The sequence below is a fragment of the Podarcis raffonei genome, chromosome 17 (genome assembly GCF_027172205.1).
Source record: "Podarcis raffonei isolate rPodRaf1 chromosome 17, rPodRaf1.pri, whole genome shotgun sequence".
NCBI lineage: Eukaryota > Metazoa > Chordata > Lepidosauria > Squamata > Lacertidae > Podarcis > Podarcis raffonei.
The window spans coordinates 12,537,467-12,558,468 of NC_070618.1; the positions used below are offsets into that span (position 1 = coordinate 12,537,467).

The 21,002-nt window shown below is 43.5% G+C and overlaps 1 protein-coding gene across 1 annotated transcript; it reads left to right on the top strand.

Annotated features, from left to right (window-relative positions):
- The first annotated feature begins 4,392 nt into the window (after positions 1-4,392).
- On the top strand, positions 4,393-15,469 carry TAL2 (TAL bHLH transcription factor 2). Its single transcript, XM_053370937.1, has 2 exons — positions 4,393-4,624; positions 14,626-15,469. The coding sequence occupies exon 2, from the start codon at positions 14,644-14,646 to the stop codon at positions 14,995-14,997; it is 354 nt and encodes a 117-aa protein (XP_053226912.1). The 5' UTR covers positions 4,393-4,624; positions 14,626-14,643; the 3' UTR covers positions 14,998-15,469.
- The last annotated feature ends 5,533 nt before the right edge of the window (positions 15,470-21,002 follow it).

The following is a 21,002-nucleotide window of genomic DNA, read 5'->3' on the forward strand; positions in this document are numbered from 1 at the left end:
AGGGCAGGCCTGCCACAACTTGTCATTCATCAAGCTGAATGTGGCTTGCCACCTATGTCTTGCAGCTTGCCAGGGGCTCAGTAAGCTGTGCTTCTGCTGCCTGCTAAGGACTGAAAATCAAAGGTTTGATGTCAGTGTCAGGAGCTTGTCCTACACTCGAGTAGGACCCTGGCAGAGACACATGTTCGACTGGCATGTTCTCTCCCTCCTGGTCGATTGTTTGGAAGCTTCAAAAACTTTCTTCAGCCCAAGCATCACAGCGACTGATGCCAACAGACATCGGCACACTTAGGGATCCGCAGAGTCTTCGCAGCTTGCGTAACAGACCTCAGCAACTCAGCAATTTTGGCTAATCTACTTTATTTACATATAAACACACACGGAGCACTGCAACATGGCTCCCTCTCTAGCATCAGAAAGCAAAGAGAGAGAGAAAAGGACAATAGTCCCACTTCACGGAACACAGTAACACAAACATCCTGTCTCCGTCACTTCCCACTCTGTGGAGTCAAAACATATACCATCATGTGAAAGACAACAGTCCATAACTGCAATCATGGAGCAGGAATTCTAACAGTCAGGTGGACCATGGACCAATCCAGGTGTGCAGGCTTGGCTACAAAAAAGAGCATTAAAAGCAAGATAGGAAGTAGGAGTAGGAGTAATAATAGGTGTCAAGCTGCTTAGTATCAGATAGGGTACCCGGTGGCATAGCGTGGTGGTGGGCCACAGGGGCAGTTGCCCCGGGCACAAAAATTTTAGGGGAGCAAAATTTCAACACCTGGTGCTGCCTCAGTACCGCTGGGCGCTTCCACTGCTGGGTGTAGTTGAAAACAGCTTCTCCATAACCAGGAAGCGACCTCCCCCTAAACCCCCTTCATGCAGCCCCGGGCACTGGCAACCCACGCTATGCCACTGGGGTAGCCTACTCTTCAGCTGACCTCTGCCATTGTGCCTTGAGCAGCAGCTTCATTTGCAGCCATTCAGCGTGGAGAGCTAGCAGCAGCCACTCTGTCAGGCTGCAGAAGAAGAAGGAGCAATTGGGCTGCATGCAGGGCCTCCCCATCAGCTCAGCAGAGAGACCAGCAGCCTCCAGCTCCTCTTATCCTTGAGCTCTTTCCATTCCAGCTGGAGTTACAATAACTCCGTAACTCAGATCCGGGGTCTGATCCCCTCCCTCCCCATCCTCTTTCCTTCTGCACTAGGTCTTATGGGTTATAAGCATGAAAAGCAGGGACTGTTTTCTTATTGATATTTGTAAGCTGTGTCAGGCTCCCCCCCACACACTGAAGAGAGGCATACAAACATGTTCAATCACATTTAGCTATTTATCTCCATGCTGGTTTCTGCGCAATGAGCATCAGCTCAAGGAGCAAGAGGAGGGAGCCAGCTCATTTCTACCCCTCCCGCCCCATGTTAGAAAAACCAGGGGGTTGCAAGGAGCAGAGGCAGCGAAGTCTGCAATGCACCTGGAACTGCAGTGGTGGCTGGTGCCCTTTGAGACTGGTAAAACAACAACAACAAACCTATGGTTATGTGAAACATACTCAATAAACACACGAGACGTAACCGGCTGTACTTTTGAATAAATAAGGTATACAATTCATTGTGTCAAATTGTAGATTTCAACGGAAGTCTCATAAAGTTCAACGAAGAAAGCAGAACACCCAGTGGACCAGTTCATTCTCTAGTCAGTTCATGCATAAGGTCCATACATGTATAAGTATCTATTCCACTTGTCTGTTCATAGAGTCCAAGAATCCACATGAAGGTTTGTTACAGTTCCACAGAATCCTTCCACAGAGTCTAAGATAAGACCTTATTTATTCAAAAGTACAGCCAGTTACGGGACGCAGGTGGCGCTGTGGGTTAAACCACAGAGCTTAGGGCTTGCTGATCAGAAGGTCGGCGGTTTGAATCCCCGCGACGGGGTGAGCCCCCGTTGCTCGGTCTCTGCTCCTGCCAACCTAGCAGTTCGAAAGCACACAGTGCAAGTAGATAAATAGATACTGCTCCGGTGGGAAGGTAAACGGTGTTTCCATGCACCGCTCTGGTTCGCCATGCTGGCCACATGGCCCGGAAGCTGTCTGTGGACAAATGCTGGCTCCCTCAGCCAATAAAGCGAGATGAGTGCCGCAACCCCAGAGTCGGTCACGACTGGACCTAATGGTCAGGGGTCCCTTTACCTTTACAGCCGGTTACATCTTTTGTGTACTTTGAGACTGGTATCCGCTAAGACTGTGAGACCCACAGCAGGTTAGAGCCAGGGGCCAATGACAGGCATAGCCAGCTAATTCTAGTTTTGCTCTCCTCCTTCCAAGTGTCCCGATTTTCCAGGGACAGTCCTGGAATTACGAAAGCCATCCTGGCTTCTGATTTGATCCTGGAATGTCCCCTCCCCTCCTTGCTGGTGTTGCTCCTGTCGAGCTTGGGAAAGAAGATGAGCCGGCCCTTGTCCCAAGTAGCTGTGGTGGCAAGGGAGAATCATTTTCAAGGCCACTCCATGGCAACTGCTGTCAGCCTCCTTCCTTGGGCAGCTTGTAGGAACTCCTGGAGAGCAAGCGAAACAGACGAGAGGCTGCTGACCCCGAGGCTCAGCCCCATGCGACGTGCCACCTCTGGGGAGCAGAGAGGTTGGTGAGGCATGCACCATTTGCTCTCATGGGTCGACCAGCCTCCACTGTCGGGCCACCAATTGTGGTAAGAAATTCACCACCTTGTTCATTAGCCAGGTGAAGAACAACCACCTGTTGAATAAACCACAGAACCAAGCAAATTATTTCCACGTCCAGAATCCAGATTTAGGGACCTGGTGTTAATTTTATAGCTATTGCAGCAGGACAGAGCTCACTCAACTCAGTGTGCCAGTTGAGAAGGTCTGCCTCAAGGCACTTCAGAACAGACCTTATCCAAGGTATCAGTCTACCTATTGGACGATTAGCACCCTTCTACAAACATTGAACACCACAGCATAGTAATACAATACAGAGGATGGCTGAGAGGAGGGAAGCTTATTGCTGCAACCAACATCTAAACCCTGTAGACTAAAGGCCAATCACCAAGGGTGGGGGTGGCTATCGTCTGAGTTGTTGATGGTTGCTACTGACTGAATATTTTGAAGTTGCCATACTATAAGTCGGAGGTCAGAGAATCGGTGCATCTCGTTCAGTTACGGTCTAGGTGGCAGCAGCTCTTGAGCAGGGGTCAGCTAACTTTTTCAGCAGGGGGCCGGCCCACTGTCCCTCAGACCTTGTGGGGGGCCGGACTATATTTTGAAGGGGGGAAATGAACGAATTCCTGTGCCCCACAAATAACCCAGAGATGCATTTTCAATAAAAGCACACATTCTACTCATGTAAAAACACGCTGATTCCCGGACCATCCACGGGCCGGATTGAGAAGGCGATTGGGCCAGATCCGGCCCCTGGGCCTTAATTTGCCTACCCATGTTCTTGAGGGTTTGTGACCAGAGGCAATACCTAGACCCCCCCAAACCCATTTAAATGTGGGTACCAGGGTTTAAAACTGGAGTTACCCCACACAAGGTCTGAGCTTAAACAGAGCTACAGTCCTTCCCCTGTTTGTAGCTGCATACCTATGTACGTGTGTCCCTGGGCTGCAGTTATGTGAAATATTTGGTGCACACATCACTGAACGATACACGGAAAAACATTGTGATTACAAACAGCCTCCGCGGGTCTCCAGAGTAGCGTGCGTCTCCTTTGTTTTGCTTTCTTCGACAACCATTCCTGTTGCCTTTTAAAAAATTACATCCCACGAGGCATTTTCCACACCAGTGTTTTCCCACAAGTGTTGTATTCCGGCGATTAGTTTCTAAAAAGAGCATTGCCAGGTTTCTGAGCGTGACTCCAAGCTGCCCTTACTGGTCTCCAAGCTTCTCCCCGCTCAAAAGGCCAGACACACAATGATGTTTGGCGGTTGCTGGACACTCTGCACATGCTCAGAGGTGCTTCCTTTGCCATGCTAACACTCCAGGCACTTGGAAATCAATTCCAGGTCTGAGCCCCCTGCCCCCCGCTGCCTGATTCCTAAGCCCAGACTTAAACGAAGCTCAGCTTCTATAAAACCCTGCAGAGTTCGTTAGGCTATGGCTGGGGTAGGCAAGATGGTGCCCCCCCAACATCCATCATCCCTGACCATTGGCCATGCTGGCTGGGGGCTGATGGGAGCCCAACAACACAGAGAAAGCATCACATTGCCACTTACGGCCTTTTGCAAAAATAGCCTGTCTGGTGTGTTTTTTCCCCTTAGCGTTTGAATCCAAACCTCTTGGCATTTCAGAACAAAGCTCCAAAGCTGTCTTGTCCACCTATTCTAGCATGGGCTAGGATTCTAGGAAGAGCAAGAAGCTGCTGCATGAAAAGGATCTCCCAGGAGATACGGAATAAGCTCCCTGGATCGCTAGCACTAGTGGTGACACGCGCCAGACAAAGGATCTGGCATTCTATAAAGGAGGCAGCAGGCAGGGACCGGCAATTGGCTGGATTGTCAGGAGAGAGAGAGCAGCTCTTGCGTCTCAGAGCTGGGAGAGAAAAGTACCGGGAGCAGCCAGAGCGAACTTGGGCTGCAGGCAAACACTTCTGCAAGATCAGCTTGGGAAAAGGTAAGTTACTTTGCTTATTATGTGTGTGTGGTTTTTCCTTCTTAGATTTATTTTTTTATTTTTAAAGCATTTTAGTCTTTTATGCAACTTTCCCAAATGCGCACACGCTCCCACTTTCCCCAAAACCAAAAGGCTTTGTGGGCATTGCTGGGTGGTTTTCCTGGAATGCCTTTTTAGACATCCGCGCTGAATTTTGTGCTGGGGAAGCAGTACGAATCTTGACAGCTTCCTTTTGACACTCATAAGGTGGTGGCGGCACATGGCTCCGGCTATGTCTAGAAAGGGCTGCTCCTTCACAGGTGACTAAATCCAGACCTGGAGTGTGACAGTTGTACCCTCTGCTCTTTCCCACATTGCTGCTGACATTGTGGCATAAGCATTGCGGTTAAGAGACCGGCGGTGGAGCTGTTCTCATTTTGTCCGTCTGAATAACATTCCACAGCTGAGATTGCGTGGAATTTGGTGGGGAGGGGGGTATTATTGGGTTGTTCTCGTTTTTGTTTTTGTTTTGCGTTTTTATGTTGTGTTTTTATGTTGTGAACTGCCCTGAGACCTTCTGGTATAGGATAGTATACAAATTTAATGCATAATAATAACAATGACAATTGTCAAGAAACAGGGAATATCAACAACGAGTGAAATTCTGGAAGCTTTCAAGAGTTTAGCATTTAAAACCATGTGGTGTGTTAAAATCACGTTCACCCCTGGGTGGAAAATGCCACTAAACCGGACACTTTGAGACTTCCTTTACATTCTACATGCCATTACATGTGATGTATACAACATGATAGGACCACTTTCTTAAACCACAGCAGCCTCAACAGTTTCTGTCGTATTTATTTTTGAAATATTCAGGCAACAGATTCTTATGCTTTAGCATGCAAGGTAGCTAGCTCATTATGTGTCTTGTGGAATATTTTTATAGTCCTTAATTAATACAGATTCACTCAGTGCCCCAAGAGGCAGATCCGTAGCTTTGCATTCCTTGTCTTAAGCACATACTACGTGGAAACTATCCTACCAAAATCTGTGGGTATGTTTCCATTTAAAGGACTTTCGATGGTATTTCAGTATAAAGTGTTTGGGAGCAGGTTGCAGGTCTTGTTGAATTTCCTCCCCTTTGAGTGTATATGACAGTGACAGCTATGAATTCCTTGCCTGGGTTGCAAGTTCTTTGCATGTGCATACATATATGAACTATTTAGCTATCTTTGTCGATTCTTTCCTAAACACCGTTTAAAAGATAATAACAACAGCAACAACAGAGTCCTCGGACTTTCATCCCACTTAAAATAAATACAGTGTCCAGTGGAAACCATCAGCTCAAAATGTAATTCTCTCTGGTCGTTTTGCAATACCCAGTGCTTTTTTGTGATCCTACTTACCATTACAGCATACCTCTTATTTTCCCTGCCCATGGCAGCTATTATGGGCTGGCACCCACAGCACATTTATCAAGGCACCCCATTTTTATGGGATTTTATGGCAGTACCTTATTATATACAGATTTCAGTTCCATAATATATGTACATTTGTATGATGTGGGGCAAAATCCAGATAAGGAGAAACACCTTTGAATACTGTTGACATCAGCAGGAGAGATTTAAGGACATTCTTATTTCTTCCAACGAAATCAAAGTGCCTTAAAAAGGTACTTTGTTATGGCTAGAATTTGCCAACACGGTTTGGCTGAAAAATCTCAGAACTGGCCCCCTCTCATCAGAAAGGCCAAACTGGATATGGGCAGAGAGAAAACTCTTTATACTCGAGCCTGTGTGTGCACACACATAGAAAACCGGCTTATAAATATTAAATATAATTAACACTATACAGCAAGCATCCCATGTGATTTAGATATGATTTTCCTTTGATGACTTGGGGTGTGTGTGGTTATTTAATTCTGGATTTGCATGGTTCCCACCACCTCCCAAGCTGTTATTTGGCTTGTTGGGAAAATGTGTGCTTTTTCCTTGCAGGGCAAATAGGAGCTCGAAGGGAAGGGCAGTTTGTATGCAGTGGAGGGGAAAGCAATGAAGCCCCACCCCCCAGTCTCTGCCCCGTTGTGGCCCTATATCTGGATGCACCCCCCCTCGTGCCACAGCTGTTTGTAAAAGTTCACAGAGACCAAAGAGCTATTTGCACATCCCCGTTGTCTCATTTCATTTCACCCTAAACTGGATATGATGGTGGGAAATCATTATTACTGTACTTTTTTTTAAGGCCAAATGCAGCCACGGGGGATCTGCCAATGCAGTCTGAGACAGGTGCTGTGAAGGTAGGCTTAGTCCTCCCTGGCACAATTTTATTTGCCTCCTGAACTTAATAGCAGCTTCTGGAGGGCCTTTTAGATTAGCAAAAACATGAGATGGGAAAGGGTTCTGTGGTTCTGCTCTAGGTGCCTCCCTCCTCCCCAGCAGCTGCAATTTTTTGCTTTAAAAAACTGCTTTCTGTCTGTCTGTCTGTCTTTCCTTCCTTATATTTTCTGGCTATTTCTCTCTTAGATTTTACACACACACACACAGACACACACACACACACACACACACAGAGAGAGAGAGAGAGAGAGAGAGAGAGAGAGAGAGAGAGAGAATATTTAAAAATTGAATTAAATCAGGGGACAACCTTTATTTCGAAAAAAATGACTCTTGGCAATGCCTTTTCCTAAGTGCGCTTTTAATTGGGGGTACTAATCTTAGGTTGTTTATTTGCCCCCCCTTCTAATTGCTGTGTTTGGGGTAATTCTTACATAAAAGCAGACTTCATTAGCGAAACCGATGTATTACTTAGAATGCCGTCCCATTAATTTCCGTGGCGCTTAATTGCTGCATAATGACCCTGATTCAAAATTCCACAAGGGTTCTTACGCACAACGGACTGAAGTGAATGAGGTACCCTCTGCTCATAAGGGAACTCTATGTGAATAGTGCAGTATTTGCATGGTTATGGAAGCCTCTGAGCTGGGACCAGTGCGTCTAGGAATTGTATGCACCATTACTAAAAAATTGCATCTCAGTATTTTTGTTTCCCTCTACTACTCAGATTAAAATGGACAAAACTAGCCCTATGTGCATTTGAAAACCGCTTTTGTTTTTTAAATAAATAAATAAGCAAAATAGTGCATTTTTTTTATCGGGCTTGCATACATTAATTATATTGCAGCAGTGATCTAATACATGCAGATTCAGTAAAAAGAAGTTTATTTTGTTGTTGGTCGGAAACTTGAGTCTGCCTGAAAAAAATAATAATTATTTATTATAATTCTTTTAAAGGACCTATGAACCCAACAATAATATTGAAATGCCGCTGCTTATTGGGCTGCGAAAGCTCAAGAAAAGCTTTGGGTTCTGTCCAGCTCTGCTTAGATTCACTGAAATTAAGTTAGTCATGGGCCCAAGGTAGCCATAGCTATTTACTTCAATGTGTCTGTTCTGAGTAAATCTACCACTGGGTACAACCCTTAATTCCTGTTCAGCCCATGACCTCTTTTCCAGATTGACTCAGTGGAACAGGAAAATAACAGAAAAGTGCCTCTGACCATATGCAGTGTGCCTTTCCATGTGCACTACTGAAAAATGGCAATAAATCTGCAGGCATCTGAAATTAGAGAGCATGGCTTTAAAAAGCGAATGTTTGGCTAGGTGAGCAAGCTTTAAGCACCTAGAAGTCAAGTGCTACCTTAGGAAACTGCATCCATTTTCTGTGATGATGCTGTCTAGGAGCGTTGACTGTATGTCGCGGAATGCTTTCATTTTTTGTTTTATTTTAGCTAGGCAGTCCATATTAAATTGCTGTTTCAATTGTTGTTTTAACAAACGGGGGCCGCTTTAATCGTTTAAGGGGTTTAGTTGTTGCTGTTGTTGTAGGCTGCTTTGAAAATGAAGGAGAAGCAGGGTAGAAATATTTTCTCACATGTCTCCATTCCCACCATGGACCCACATTTGCATTGTTGAGCAATTCCATATGCCATAGATCGTGGGTAGGCAAACTAAGGCCCGGGGGCCGGATCTGGGCCCAATCGCCTTCTAAATCTGGCCCACGGACAGTCCGGCAATCAGCGTGTTTTTACATGAGTAGAATGTGTCCTTTTATTTAAAATGCATCTCTGGGTTATTTGTGGGGCATAGGAATTCGTTCATATTTCCCCCCCAAAATATAGTCCGGCCCCCCACAAGGTCTGAGGGACAGTGGACCGGCCCCCTGCTGAAAAAAATTGCTGACCCCTAGCATAGATAATCTTCTGAAACCATTTTTTTGTGTGGTCCGTTTGGTTGCATGACTGTAGGTTTGGTGTGAGTACACAGAACAAAAGAAGTTGGGCAGTTTATCCCTTCGTGCTTGGAAAATCTCATTCCGGCTCCCTCGCTCAAAATGGCGCCCGGATAATGCTAGAACCACATCAGCTGCATTGCTGGGGCTGTTTTTTTTTGTAGAGCTCTAGGTTTAGGGTGCTGGTTTCCTTCACAGAACTAAGTGGGGAAGTCCGCTTCATTGATTCCTTGGCTAAGAAACACACAACTCATAATAATACGTCCATGCCTTGCTGCTAGTGGATTAAATGTCTTTCTGCTGTGGAAAAGAATAAATGCCGTTGTCTGCACCACACAGGGCTTTGTTTATTTTAAAAATGAGGTAGTATTTATTTATTATTACATCTGTATTGTGCTGTTTGTCCAGGGGGAGCTCAGAGTGGCGCAGATGGGACTATTCCATTTTCTTTTACCGATCACAATGGGGGTGGAAAAACCACTCGAGATTTTCCAGCCCACTCCCAACTTATTTAGAACCAGGAACTTGTATGTTGTTAAGGGGTTAAGAGCCCACTCTACCAGTCTTAAGCATTGCAGTTGTTAAAGGCCTCCAAAATTCTGCTTCCTTGATAATTCTGCTTAGGGAGGCAATTAGCTCCAGTTGATATTAAAAGTCTCATTTTGGATGTTTAGCAGCATCCTTCAGCCCCAGACAGCATTAAGCAGGGGCTGATGGGAATTGTAGTCAAAAACATTTGGAGAGAACCAGGTGGGGGAAGGCTGTGACTAGTAGGCATGGCCAAACTCGGCCCTCCAGCTGTTTCGGGATTACAATTCCCATCATCCCTGACCACTGTTAGCTAGGGATGATGGGAGTTGTAGTCCAAAAACAGCTGGAAGGCCAAGTTTGGCCATGCCTGGGAGTATCCACTTAGAGAATTGCAGCTAGAAACTTTGTTTACTTTCTTACGTTTGTAAGATATTTCTTCATACATTTTAAAAGAGACCTTTAGGATACATTTTGAGTCTTACTAATTAGGCGTTTGGGCATTTTTCCGTTCTGAGGGGTTATCTCATTTTTTTGGGAATCTGTTTTTAATTTGAATTTTGTTGGCTATACTAATACATACATATATCTACACATTCTAAGTTCTTGTAATTTCCCACCAGAAACTAACTTGGTAACTTTTATTCACTTAATATGAGATTGTGAGAGGGAAGCAAACTTTATTATATTTTAAACTCTCTATCCCATTTCCAGGTTATGTTGCTTCTATATTTGCAGAACCACTGAGGACGAAGTTTCGCAGACCCTCAAAACACATTGCAATTGGAATGAACCATATTCCTTATTGCTTTGTTTGCCTAGTTGGAGAGGGAGGGCAGCCGTTTGAGTTCTGCTTCAGGCAGCAAAATATCCTGGGCTTCCGTTGGCCATTTATTTTGGAGCCTAAGTTTCTGTGTTACTTTTGAATTCCAAAGGCAGGTTGGAACTAGTGAATATTTCTGAAGCGGTGGAGATTTGGACTCTGAGAAAGAACATCAACATTTTCCAACCTTTAACCAAACATGCAGTTCGGAACAATTTCCTTTATATTTGTATGTTGGTAGTGCGGCTGCTGCTGCAACCAGTGGTGGGTCCCAACCCACTAGGGGAAAACCAGTGTCTTGGAGCAGGTTACTTGCTTCCTTCCTTGTTCCCAGCCCCAGCCAGATGAGGGCTCATGTCTATATACTGCTTTCTGTTGCAAGATCCTGGCAGCAAGAGTGCAGCATCCATTGGGAACCTTTTCTCCATGAGATCAGACCTTAAATGGGGCTGTATCTTTGTTCCAATACCTACTTCTCCCTTGTCTCTTGTCCCATACCTACTAGACCCTTGTCTAAATGGCACCTTGTGGATGGTAATAATAATAATAATAATAGTAATAATAATAATAATAATAATTATTATTATTTACAGTGGTACCTCCAGTTACAAACTTAATCCATTCCAGAGGTCCGTTTGTAACCGGAAACCATTCTTAACCTGAGGCGCGCTTTCGCTAATGGCGCGCGCACGATTTCCTCACGCATCCAGGGGCAAAGTTCGCTTCCAGGAGCACGTACTTCTGGGTTAGTTAGCGGAGCTTGTTACTCGAAGGGTGCACAACCAGAAGTGTTCGCAAACAGTGCTCCTGGATACAGTGGCACCACTGTATTTATTTATATTCCGCCCATCCGCCTGGGTTTCCCCAGCCGCTCTGGGCGGCTCCCAACAGAATATTAAAAACAGCATAAAACATCAAACATTAAAAACTTCCCTAAACAGGGCTGCCTTCAGATGTCTTCTAAAAGTCAAATAGTTGTTCATTTCTTTGACATCTGAAGGGAGGGCGTTCCACAGGCAGGCGCCATTACTGAGAAGGCCCTCTGCCTGGTTCCCTGTAACCTCACTTCTCGTAGTGAGGGAACTGCCAGAAGGTCCTTGGAGCTGAATATCTTCTATTTCCTAATACATATGCAGTGTTGTGTGTGTGTGTGTGTGTGTGTGTGTGAGAGAGAGAGAGAGAGAGAGAGAGAGAGAGAGAGAGAGATCATTGTACACAGTCCTCTGTTCATCATACTCTTAGAGATTTATTTATAATTAAGCGGGATACAAATTCTGTTAAATAAAATAAATACACTTAGACATAAAGTATCTTGGCCCATGTTTGTTGTTGTTGTTTCTGGGAACTGAACTCTCTTTTGGGAGATGACCTTTCCAATTCGACAATTATATGATTCTATCTCTATAGCCAGTAGCTATAGAGCTGGATCGGGGCCCTAATATTTTCTTAACTCTTTTCGAAGTTCAACGATGGGGATGCTAAAGGCAAGTTGACACGTACATGTACGCCAGCTTGATCTATCTGTCCTTGATTAGACCGTGCACTCAATAGCTGCTGCACTCAATGTGTGAACGGACACTACTGAGAAGCCTATTGTTGGGGGTGATGTGGAAGGTCTGTCTGGGCAGTTGACCTGCTATGGCCCATTCATCCGTGCGCCCCTAGATTCTGCCATCATAACATGGTGAGTAGGCATATGCACGATACAGGCCAGATACAAATCTAAGCTATTTATATACCCTGGTGGTCTGAATCTCTTTAAATTTTACTTGTTCGTAAGCCCTCATTCCCACTGGATTATACAGAGGTTCTTTGCTAGCCTACGAGGGTTACTGCTGCTTGAGCGGCCATTTATTGCGGAATAAATGCACCAGAAATGCAGCTTTTGTGCTAGGAACTGCTGCGGCTGGTGATGCTTAGCAGCCTGAATAGATTCACTAAGGGATGCTGCCCAAAGCCTTGGCTATTGAGAAACAGATCTTCATTTGTAGCTCCCTGCATTGGTTAATCTTTTGTATGGTAGTAGCCTTTGGGTGAGATTTGTTCATCATGTTCATTTGGGTATTTGGTGGGGCTTCTGAGGTGCTGCTCTCGATTCTAACTTGTTTGCTCGGACTTCATTCTGTGTTGCTGGTAGTTTCAAAGAGGTGAAGGTAATAATGCGTACACATTCACATCTTTGTCCTATTGCTGACTTTGGTCAAATAGGTCTTACAGGTCTTTGAAGCACTATGAAATATGTTTGACCGCATACAGTAGTGCTAGGAGTATACACACCCTGGACAACAACGTATCTACTGTACAATTTCTATATTCTGGGGCGGTCAGAATCATTTTTATTCACATTTTGTACTATGCCAATAAACCCAACTGGCTGAGAAGACATTATATAAAGCCAGACTTACTTCAACAGATATATACCAGATCCTTTCTTTGGGGTTCATTCTCTGACACCATTCACATAATGGCTCATGAAGCAATTTCTTTCATAAACATGAAAGCTTTTTTGTCTGAATGGGCCATCCTTGCACCTAACAGACAAGAAAACCCTAAACCTCACATTTTCATGATGTTTGGACATTTAAAAGTGCCCATATGTAACAGAGCAGCTTCAAATAAGACTCAAAGCAGGGAATCTGAATCAGGTCACTTTGGATCCCGGATGTGGATCTGGTTTTATTGCATTATTATGGAATATTTACTCAAGAGATTTCTGTTTGCAAAGCTACTCTTGACAACAGACCCTCCAACATTTCTCTGTTGAAAATAGGGACGTCCTATTCAATAGTAGTAACAACAACAATAATTTTTATATCCTGCCCATCTGACTGGGTTGCCCCAGCCACACTGGGCAGCTTCCAACATCTATAAAAACATAATAAAACATGAAACTTTTTTTAAAAAAAATCTCTATACAGTGGTACCTCTGGTTACAAACGTAATTTGTTCTGGAGGTCTGTTCTTATCCTGAAACTGTTCTTAACATGAGGCACCATTAGTGAAAGCGCGCCTCCTGCTGTGCACACACCTCTGGCGCGTGATTTCCGCTCGCATCCCGGGGCAAAGTTTGCATCTGGGAGCAACTACTTCCGGGTTAGCGTAGCCCAACACATACGCAAGCAGAAGTGTTTGTATCCAGAGATACCACTGTGCAGGGCTGCCTTCAGATGTCTTCTAAAGGTTGTCTAGATACGTACTTATCTCCTTGACTCGGAGGTCACATAACTCCATACCCTCCAACATTTCCCCAGTGAAAATAGGGACGTCCTAAGGGAAAGTGGGACATTCTGGGGTCAAATTAGAAACTGGGATGGCTTCTGTAAATCTGGGACTGTCCCTGGGAAACAGGGACACTTGGAGGGTCTGAGGCAAAAGGATTCAAAATACAGCTCCCTGAGGTAGGGCTAAGAAGACATTTTAAGGTGAAGCAAACAGACAGAACAATAATCCCATGACACTTAACTTAACCACAGCTGAACATGGTGGAATTTCTGAGTAAACATGCTTAGGATTGGGCTGCATGTTGGGAGGCTGTAAATAAATAAATGTCCCACCTACAAACTGGGAGTCTGTCAGCTATTTGAAAAGGATTCCTTGGGTGGATGGGGGCCTCTGTTTGCTGATCTTGTACAAATGTCAGAGAGACAAGGATGCATTTTGAAGCATTCCATCTAACGGAGAAACCCACAAAGGTCGCTATTTGCACACAGAGCTTGTGCTGACAAAAGCAAGAGAGCAAAAGAAAGGAAGAGGGCAACTCTGGCTATCCTTTCACAAATATTGCTGCTCCCCTTGGAGTGATCTGCTAATGGGGCGCTAGTGACCTTTGGTCTACTGGAACATTTCAGGCCTGTACAAAGCAGAAGTGAAATAGAGAGGCACTGGGTTTGCAGTCGGACTCTAGGTTTGAGCTATCTTATTGAAGGGTTTAGGGACGCGGGTGGCGCTGTGGTCTAAACAACAGAGCCTAGGGCTTGCCAATCAGAAGGTCGGAGGTTCGAATCCCCACGATGGGGTGAGCTCCTGTTGCTCGGTCCCTGCTCCTGCCAACCTAGCAGTTTGAAAGCACGTCAAAGTGCAAGTAGATAAATAGGTACTCCGGCGGGAAGGTAAATGGCGTTTATGTGTGCTGCTCTGGTTCGCCAGAAGCGGCTTAGTCATGCTGGCCACATGACCTGGAAGCTGTCTGCAGACTAAGGCTGGCTCCCTCAGTCTATAGAGTGAGATGAGTGCCACAACTCCAGAGTTGTCTGCGATTGGACCTAATGGTCAGAGATGCCTTTACCTTTATTGAAGGGTTTTAAAAAAAATGTTTACTTCTATCCTCTGGCTGCAGTTCAGCTAGTTCTTTCATGATGACCTTTACGCTTTTCTCTTCCTCCAGTTCTGCCGGTTCTTGAGAATGACCAGAAAGATCTTCACCAACAGCAGGGAGAGGTGGAGGCAGCAGAACGTCAACAGCGCATTTGCCAAGCTGAGGAAGCTCATTCCCACCCACCCTCCGGACAAAAAGCTCAGCAAGAACGAGACCCTCCGCTTAGCCATGAGGTACATCAACTTCCTTGTCAAGGTGCTCGGGGAACAAGGCCTGCAGCAGTCAGGGATGAATCCACGGGGAAGGATACTGGGACTGTTCCAGCCAAGTCCAAGTTTGGAAAGCATGGAAGACTTGACTCTCATTGAAGACTCTGAGGTCCCTTCTCCCAACACAAGCAGCAATGCCCCAGAGTGTTGGTCAGAGGCGTCATCTCCGTGACGTGCTTTTTGTCGGGGCTGTAGCCCTCCTGGTAGTAATTTGATAGTTTCCCTTCTTTATACAAGTTGTGGGTTGTCTGCCTATGTACAGTATTTATATATATATCTTTTGCTCTTTTAACGAATGTATTTTGTGTAACGGTTTCTTTGGGAGATGCTAATTTTCAGTACTTAAAAAGAGGGATATCAAATCTCCGGAAGTTGATCAGGATTCCAACAGCTCTACTTGCCACAAAGTGCTTTGATCTCAAGGCCAAGGATCTGTGATACAGTCCACAGAAAACTACACATGATGCATTGGTGAGAGTTATTGGAGCCAATAGCTGGTGACTGAGCAGCAATGTAACTTCCAGGCCCAGTTCATACAATTATTGGGCTGTGGAGCCAGTGTGGTGTAGTGGTTAAGAGACTCGTAATCTGGTGAACCGGGTTCGTATCTCCGCTTCTCCACATGCAGCTGCTGGGTGACCTTGGGCTAGTTACACTTTTTTGAAGTCTCTCTCAGCCCCACTCACCTCACAGAGTGTTTGTTGGGGGGAGGAAGGGAAAGGAGAATGTTAGCCGCTTTGAGACTCCTTCAGGTAGTGATAAACCGGGATATCAAATCCAAACTCTTCTTCTTCTCTTCTTTTCCGTGGTAGAGTGAGTCCTCTCTACCTTGTTTCCTGCAATGTGTGGCATGAGGGCTGCATATGATCTCCTCTTACCTTTCCTAAAAGGAAAGAAACACTTGAGTTGGGCCACTACACATTTTTGGAGGCTTGTGGAAGCAAGGGCTGCAAGCCCATTTCTTCACTTTTGAGTAACGTGTATTGAAGATTCATTTATCTTCAGTTTAAATTGTTTTAAAAGTCAAGTCCATCCTAACATCAAAAAGTAGTTGCTTTCAGCAGCAGACTCCAGAGAGAGCACCATATCCCTGCCTTCAGTCTTGGTCTGAAAACTGAGCCCTGGAGCAGAGGTTGTCGTATTTTTCAAAAATCTTTTTGCCTCAGGTGAAAACAGTACCTAAGCCCCTTGCTAACTCATTTCTGTTGCCTTCATCAGCCATGCAAGTTATGAATCATCGTCATTGCTCTTGTGTCTGCATCTCATTTCCAGTTTTTTCTTTTTGCTTTGCAGCAACTGGAAAAATCAAACCAAAAAATATTTGGTATATTTTCAGAGTGAAAACACGTGAACCAAGAGAGGATGAATCATGCCCAGTACACCTGCTGCAGTTTTATTCAAAATTGCCAGAAGAAATAAACTAGGGTTGCTTATTTAATTTTTCAAACTTTTGAATCTTAAAAGACATACATTCAAATTTGATTATTTTTCAGGAACAGCAACTGTTTACTCTGGCTTTGTAGATTTGGGGGGGGGGAGATTTTTAAATTTGGCTATAGTCAGTAGGAAGGTGGTGTGGATTTTTAAACACACACCATTTAAATTTAACAAGTGGAACTAATCAAATTGCTCAAGAAGTGTTTCCTAATGGGAAACACAGTTTAATTGAAAGATACCCGTCCCACTGCTTTTTATAAGGCAGCAGGTTGCTGTTTGGATTATTTACAATGAAAGAGAAATAAGACTACATTATATTTCACCTACTTCTCAGACATTCATCAAAGGCACTATTCCCCAAACTTTTATTGATTTACAGAACAATCCTAAGCAGGTCTGCTCAGAAGTAAGTCCTACTGAATTCAATGGGTCTTACTCCCAGGCTTGTATGGTTAGGATTGCAGCCCAAGGCACCCTTTTATGGATTAAAACTGGTTGTACAATTCAGGGCTAGACTAGATGTGACATTATTTATATGATGAGTGCTTTCTGTTTTATTTACTAAAACAGCAGCATTGGATACCCTGAACCAGATCGGAACAGTGGTGGTGGGGGAGAGCTCTTAAATCAGGAAGAAGGCTCTCAGAAAGCAGGTTGCTTTCTGGGGGCAAATAGCAGCTTTAGGGGTGTCCCCCTCCCTAATCTGGACTGAGACAGCAGTGGCGGCAAAGGGTTAATGCTAGCAGTCCACTGCAGCCCACTGTGGTTCTTACTTGTACAGTGGTACCTTGGTTCTCAGACTTAATCCATTCCGGAAGTCCGTTCCAAAACCAAAGCATTCCAAAACCAAGGCGCGCTTTCCCATAGAAAGTAATGCAAAATGGATTAATCCGTTCCAGACTTTAAAAAACAACCCCTAAAACAAGCAATTTAACATGAATTTTACTATCTACCGAGACCATTGATCCATAAAATGTAAGCAATGAACAAGGTACTGCAGTCAATCTATCAATCAATCAATCAATCAGTAGCTGAACTGGGTTCCACACAGTCACACACAAAAAGAGCCGCAAAAACAAAACGCATAATAAATAGCAAAAACAGACAGATCCCAGTGCAACACTCAGATTGGAAGCGTCATGCTCAAAACAGAGCACGTTCAGCTTCCGAAAAAAGTCCACAAACCGGAACACTTCCGGGTTTGCAGTGTTTGGGTTCCAAATTGTTTAAGTTCCAAGGCGTTTGAGAACCAAGTTAACACTGTATACAAATAAATACACAAGCAGTAATCATGTGAATAACGTAACATAACATCTAATTTGGCTTCACTCTTACACCGAAAAAGGTTAACTTTTCGGAGTAGAAGTTTGAATTGCCTGCCTATGGAGGATCTCCCCTGCCCTCAGTGTTTCTGCATGAGTAGCCAATTTGAGCAGCCACCCGATCGATCGCCTTTTCAGTTGCAAGGGGCAGCCCCTTCTGAGAGTATATGCCTGCGCTGAGAAGAATGGGCTGGATGATCCAATCCCATCTGCAGAAGGGGCACAGTGGAGTTAATATCCCCCTTCCCCAGGAGGCAGATTGGAAGGAGGCAAAGCTGGGAGCGGTAAATCATGCAAGAGACGCAACTAGCAGCCTTCTCTGTGTGAGAGCATTTTGAGCCCACACAGAAACCTCTGAGGATGTCATTGTGTGATTTCGGGCGGCATACTTGTGTGTGTCTCAATGCACACTTCGAGGATGATTGGACTAAAGTGTTAACTCCTCCAGCGAAGTCAATGAAATAGAAGTATTTCATTTAATTTTAACTGCATCTTTCATTATTATTATTTTTTTAGAAAAGTTGCCACTCAGCTCTTAATTATCCTGAAGAGACTATCAAGGAGAATCTGCCACTTGGGGAAAAAACGCTAGCCACCAATAGTGTTTCCCCATTATTATTATTTTAAAAACATATTTTAAAATGCTTGTTTTGTTACACCTGCCTGCTTCTAGATAAGTTGAGGCTTTGGTATGTTTCTCCTCTTTCCTTCCTTTTTAATTTTTTTTTTAAAAATCTTTATTAAACACATTTAACAAAATTATACAGAAATATACTATATTACAATTTATATCCCATCCCATACAGCAATTTTTTTTGTAAAAAAAGAATGCAAGAAATTTAAAAGGACCTAAAATAGGCTTCCAAATGTTCTCAAAAAATCCTGAATTACACTTGTTATATTTTACACAGTATCATACTATTAAATTATTTTCATAAATCTTTTTGATAAAGAAATAATTCTCCTCTTTCCTTCCTTTCACTGGCTACTGCAATGCCTTCACACGCTCTCCTGTGTACATACCTCATGTAAAGCACTTTGCACACTGTGAAGTGTTCTGGGGACTATTGATTATAAATGTGGCTGTCGCCGGCCTTTTAAATCTATTTATTTATCTATTATCCAGGTTTATTTTTTATTGTGTTTTTTTTTTTAAACTGTTCATCTTAGGAAGATGCTCACCTTCTTAACAAACATTTGTAAAGTTTTAAAGCTTATTAGGGGAAAATAAATATTCATTCATTTGTTTCCAGTATTCATACACAGCATTTCAAGAGCAAAGCTCTCCTGAGGCGGCTTACAGAAACATTCGAAATCATAAAACTTAAAGCCCTTTCATTACAAAACTTTAAAGAAAAAGAAAAGCAGTTTAAAAACAGGATAACGGCTCAGCATGGCAATTCAGATCAGATTAGAATCAAAAACAGAAACAGTTTAAATGTAATGAAAGACTTTATATAATTAAAGACCAGTCTAATTGCTACGTGTTCCAAACACTTGCCCCTCAACAGGCAATTGCATTCTCTGTGTTGAAGTTTCCAAACCATTTCGAAAGACAGCCTCATATAGAATGCATTACAGTGGGCTGAATGATGGGAGTGGAGACGCTCCTTCGGGTATACTGGGCCAAGGCCATTTCGGGCTTTGAAGGTCAGCACTAACACTTTGAATTGTGCTCGGAAACATACTGAGAGCCAATGTAGGTCTTTCAGGACTGGTGTTATATGGTCTTGATAGGTGGAAAAGAAGGGCAGAGCTGGGTGGCATCTGCAAACCAGTGGCACTGTGGCCCAAAACCTCTACACGGCTTCTCCCAGCAAATGTTTCATGCAAATGTTAAAAAGCATGGGAGACAAGATGGAGTCCTGAGGTCATTGCTTTCCATTTGCCTGGGTTAAACGGCACTTGAAGTCTCTTGACTGAAATTCTGCTTTCTAAGTGAGCTTCAAGGAGCAGACCAATAAATATTGTACTTTGCTGCAACTGCAAAGTGGCGAAGCTGCTGCGCTTTGGACATCAAAGCCCCCATTTCGGCTCAGCCATTAAGTCATATTTGGCTTCCAGCAAAGGGCTCGTTTTAACCGATATCACAGGACTGCTGTGAGATTAAATTAAATGATAGCGCTGTGGTAATTATACTGCTTTAGGTCTGCCTCTTCCCCACTAGCTCCAAACGTTTTTAAATGGTACGTTTTAAATAATTGCAGGTGGGAATAAAATTATTAGAATTCAATAATTCAACAGTAGCAGTTACTTAAAAAAACAACCCCACACTTCTAGGGATCTGGACTGACAGAATTCTTTCATTGCATAATGACCACACAGTGGAAAGACTACAGACTAGGACATCTTAAGAAGCACTCGGCCACTCAGTTCTTGCAAGACCTTAGATAAGCTATGACATGATTCTGACTTGCCTGGGAACCAATTGATTGGCCCCTTTAAACAACGTACATATTTACGTGGAAGTAAGTCCCACTGGGCTTAGTGTTCCGGCTGCAGTATTCTGGCTGTGTCTGGGAAATTCCAGGCACCTGGCAACCCTAGCTTAGTGAGACACTAAGGCTGAAATCCTAACCATGTCTAGAAGTAAATTCAGTGGGACTTATTTCTGGGAAACGGGTGGTGAGAAATTCTGCTTAAGACCTTAATAACTGCTTAGGAACTAAGGGCTCAATCTTTGGGGATTGAAATGAGCCTGAAACATCTTTTGCATTATGGTAGAAAACAGTTGTGTACAATCTGCCGTAGCTTTTTAAGTATGAAGACTTTATGTATGAAAACGTACTATTATATTTGATAGTCTCGTTCTTTTTCAGGAAAGCCACTTAAAATGTGAAGAAGTGATGGAGTAGTTCTGATGCTACCTCATGATAAATCTACCCACATTCACGGCTTAAAATGATTTTTAATTAGATACCAAACTAACAATCTATGTTTTGTGCTGGGACTGTTCATTTTGGCAATTATTCCTAGCATGTATAAGCTTTCCCAAATACCCCAAACAAATGAAGATTTATTCATTTCTTGAGTAGAACATTGTGCTGATACAAAAGAAAAAGGCAGGCATTTAATTTTAGGGTGGTGAAAGTTTTCATGTAGTAATATTTCTAAAATGTCCTGCCTAATTTTATAGTAAAGGGGGAAAATAGTATCTACTATTGATGTACAATTTGCGTTTTTAACTAGACTTACCTACCAAAGATTTATTTTGTCAGCACTTTTTATGTTTTGTGATTTCCTTCTGTATAGCTATGAACAAATATGGTGTAACTGATACCTTTTCCTGTATACTATACTATTTAATGGCTAATATATTAAGAAATAAATTATTTACAAAAGTGGTCACTTTGTTTCTTCTATTAAAAATGAAATTGTTCCAACTAGAAATTTTTTGCCATTGTTTACATGAGGAAGT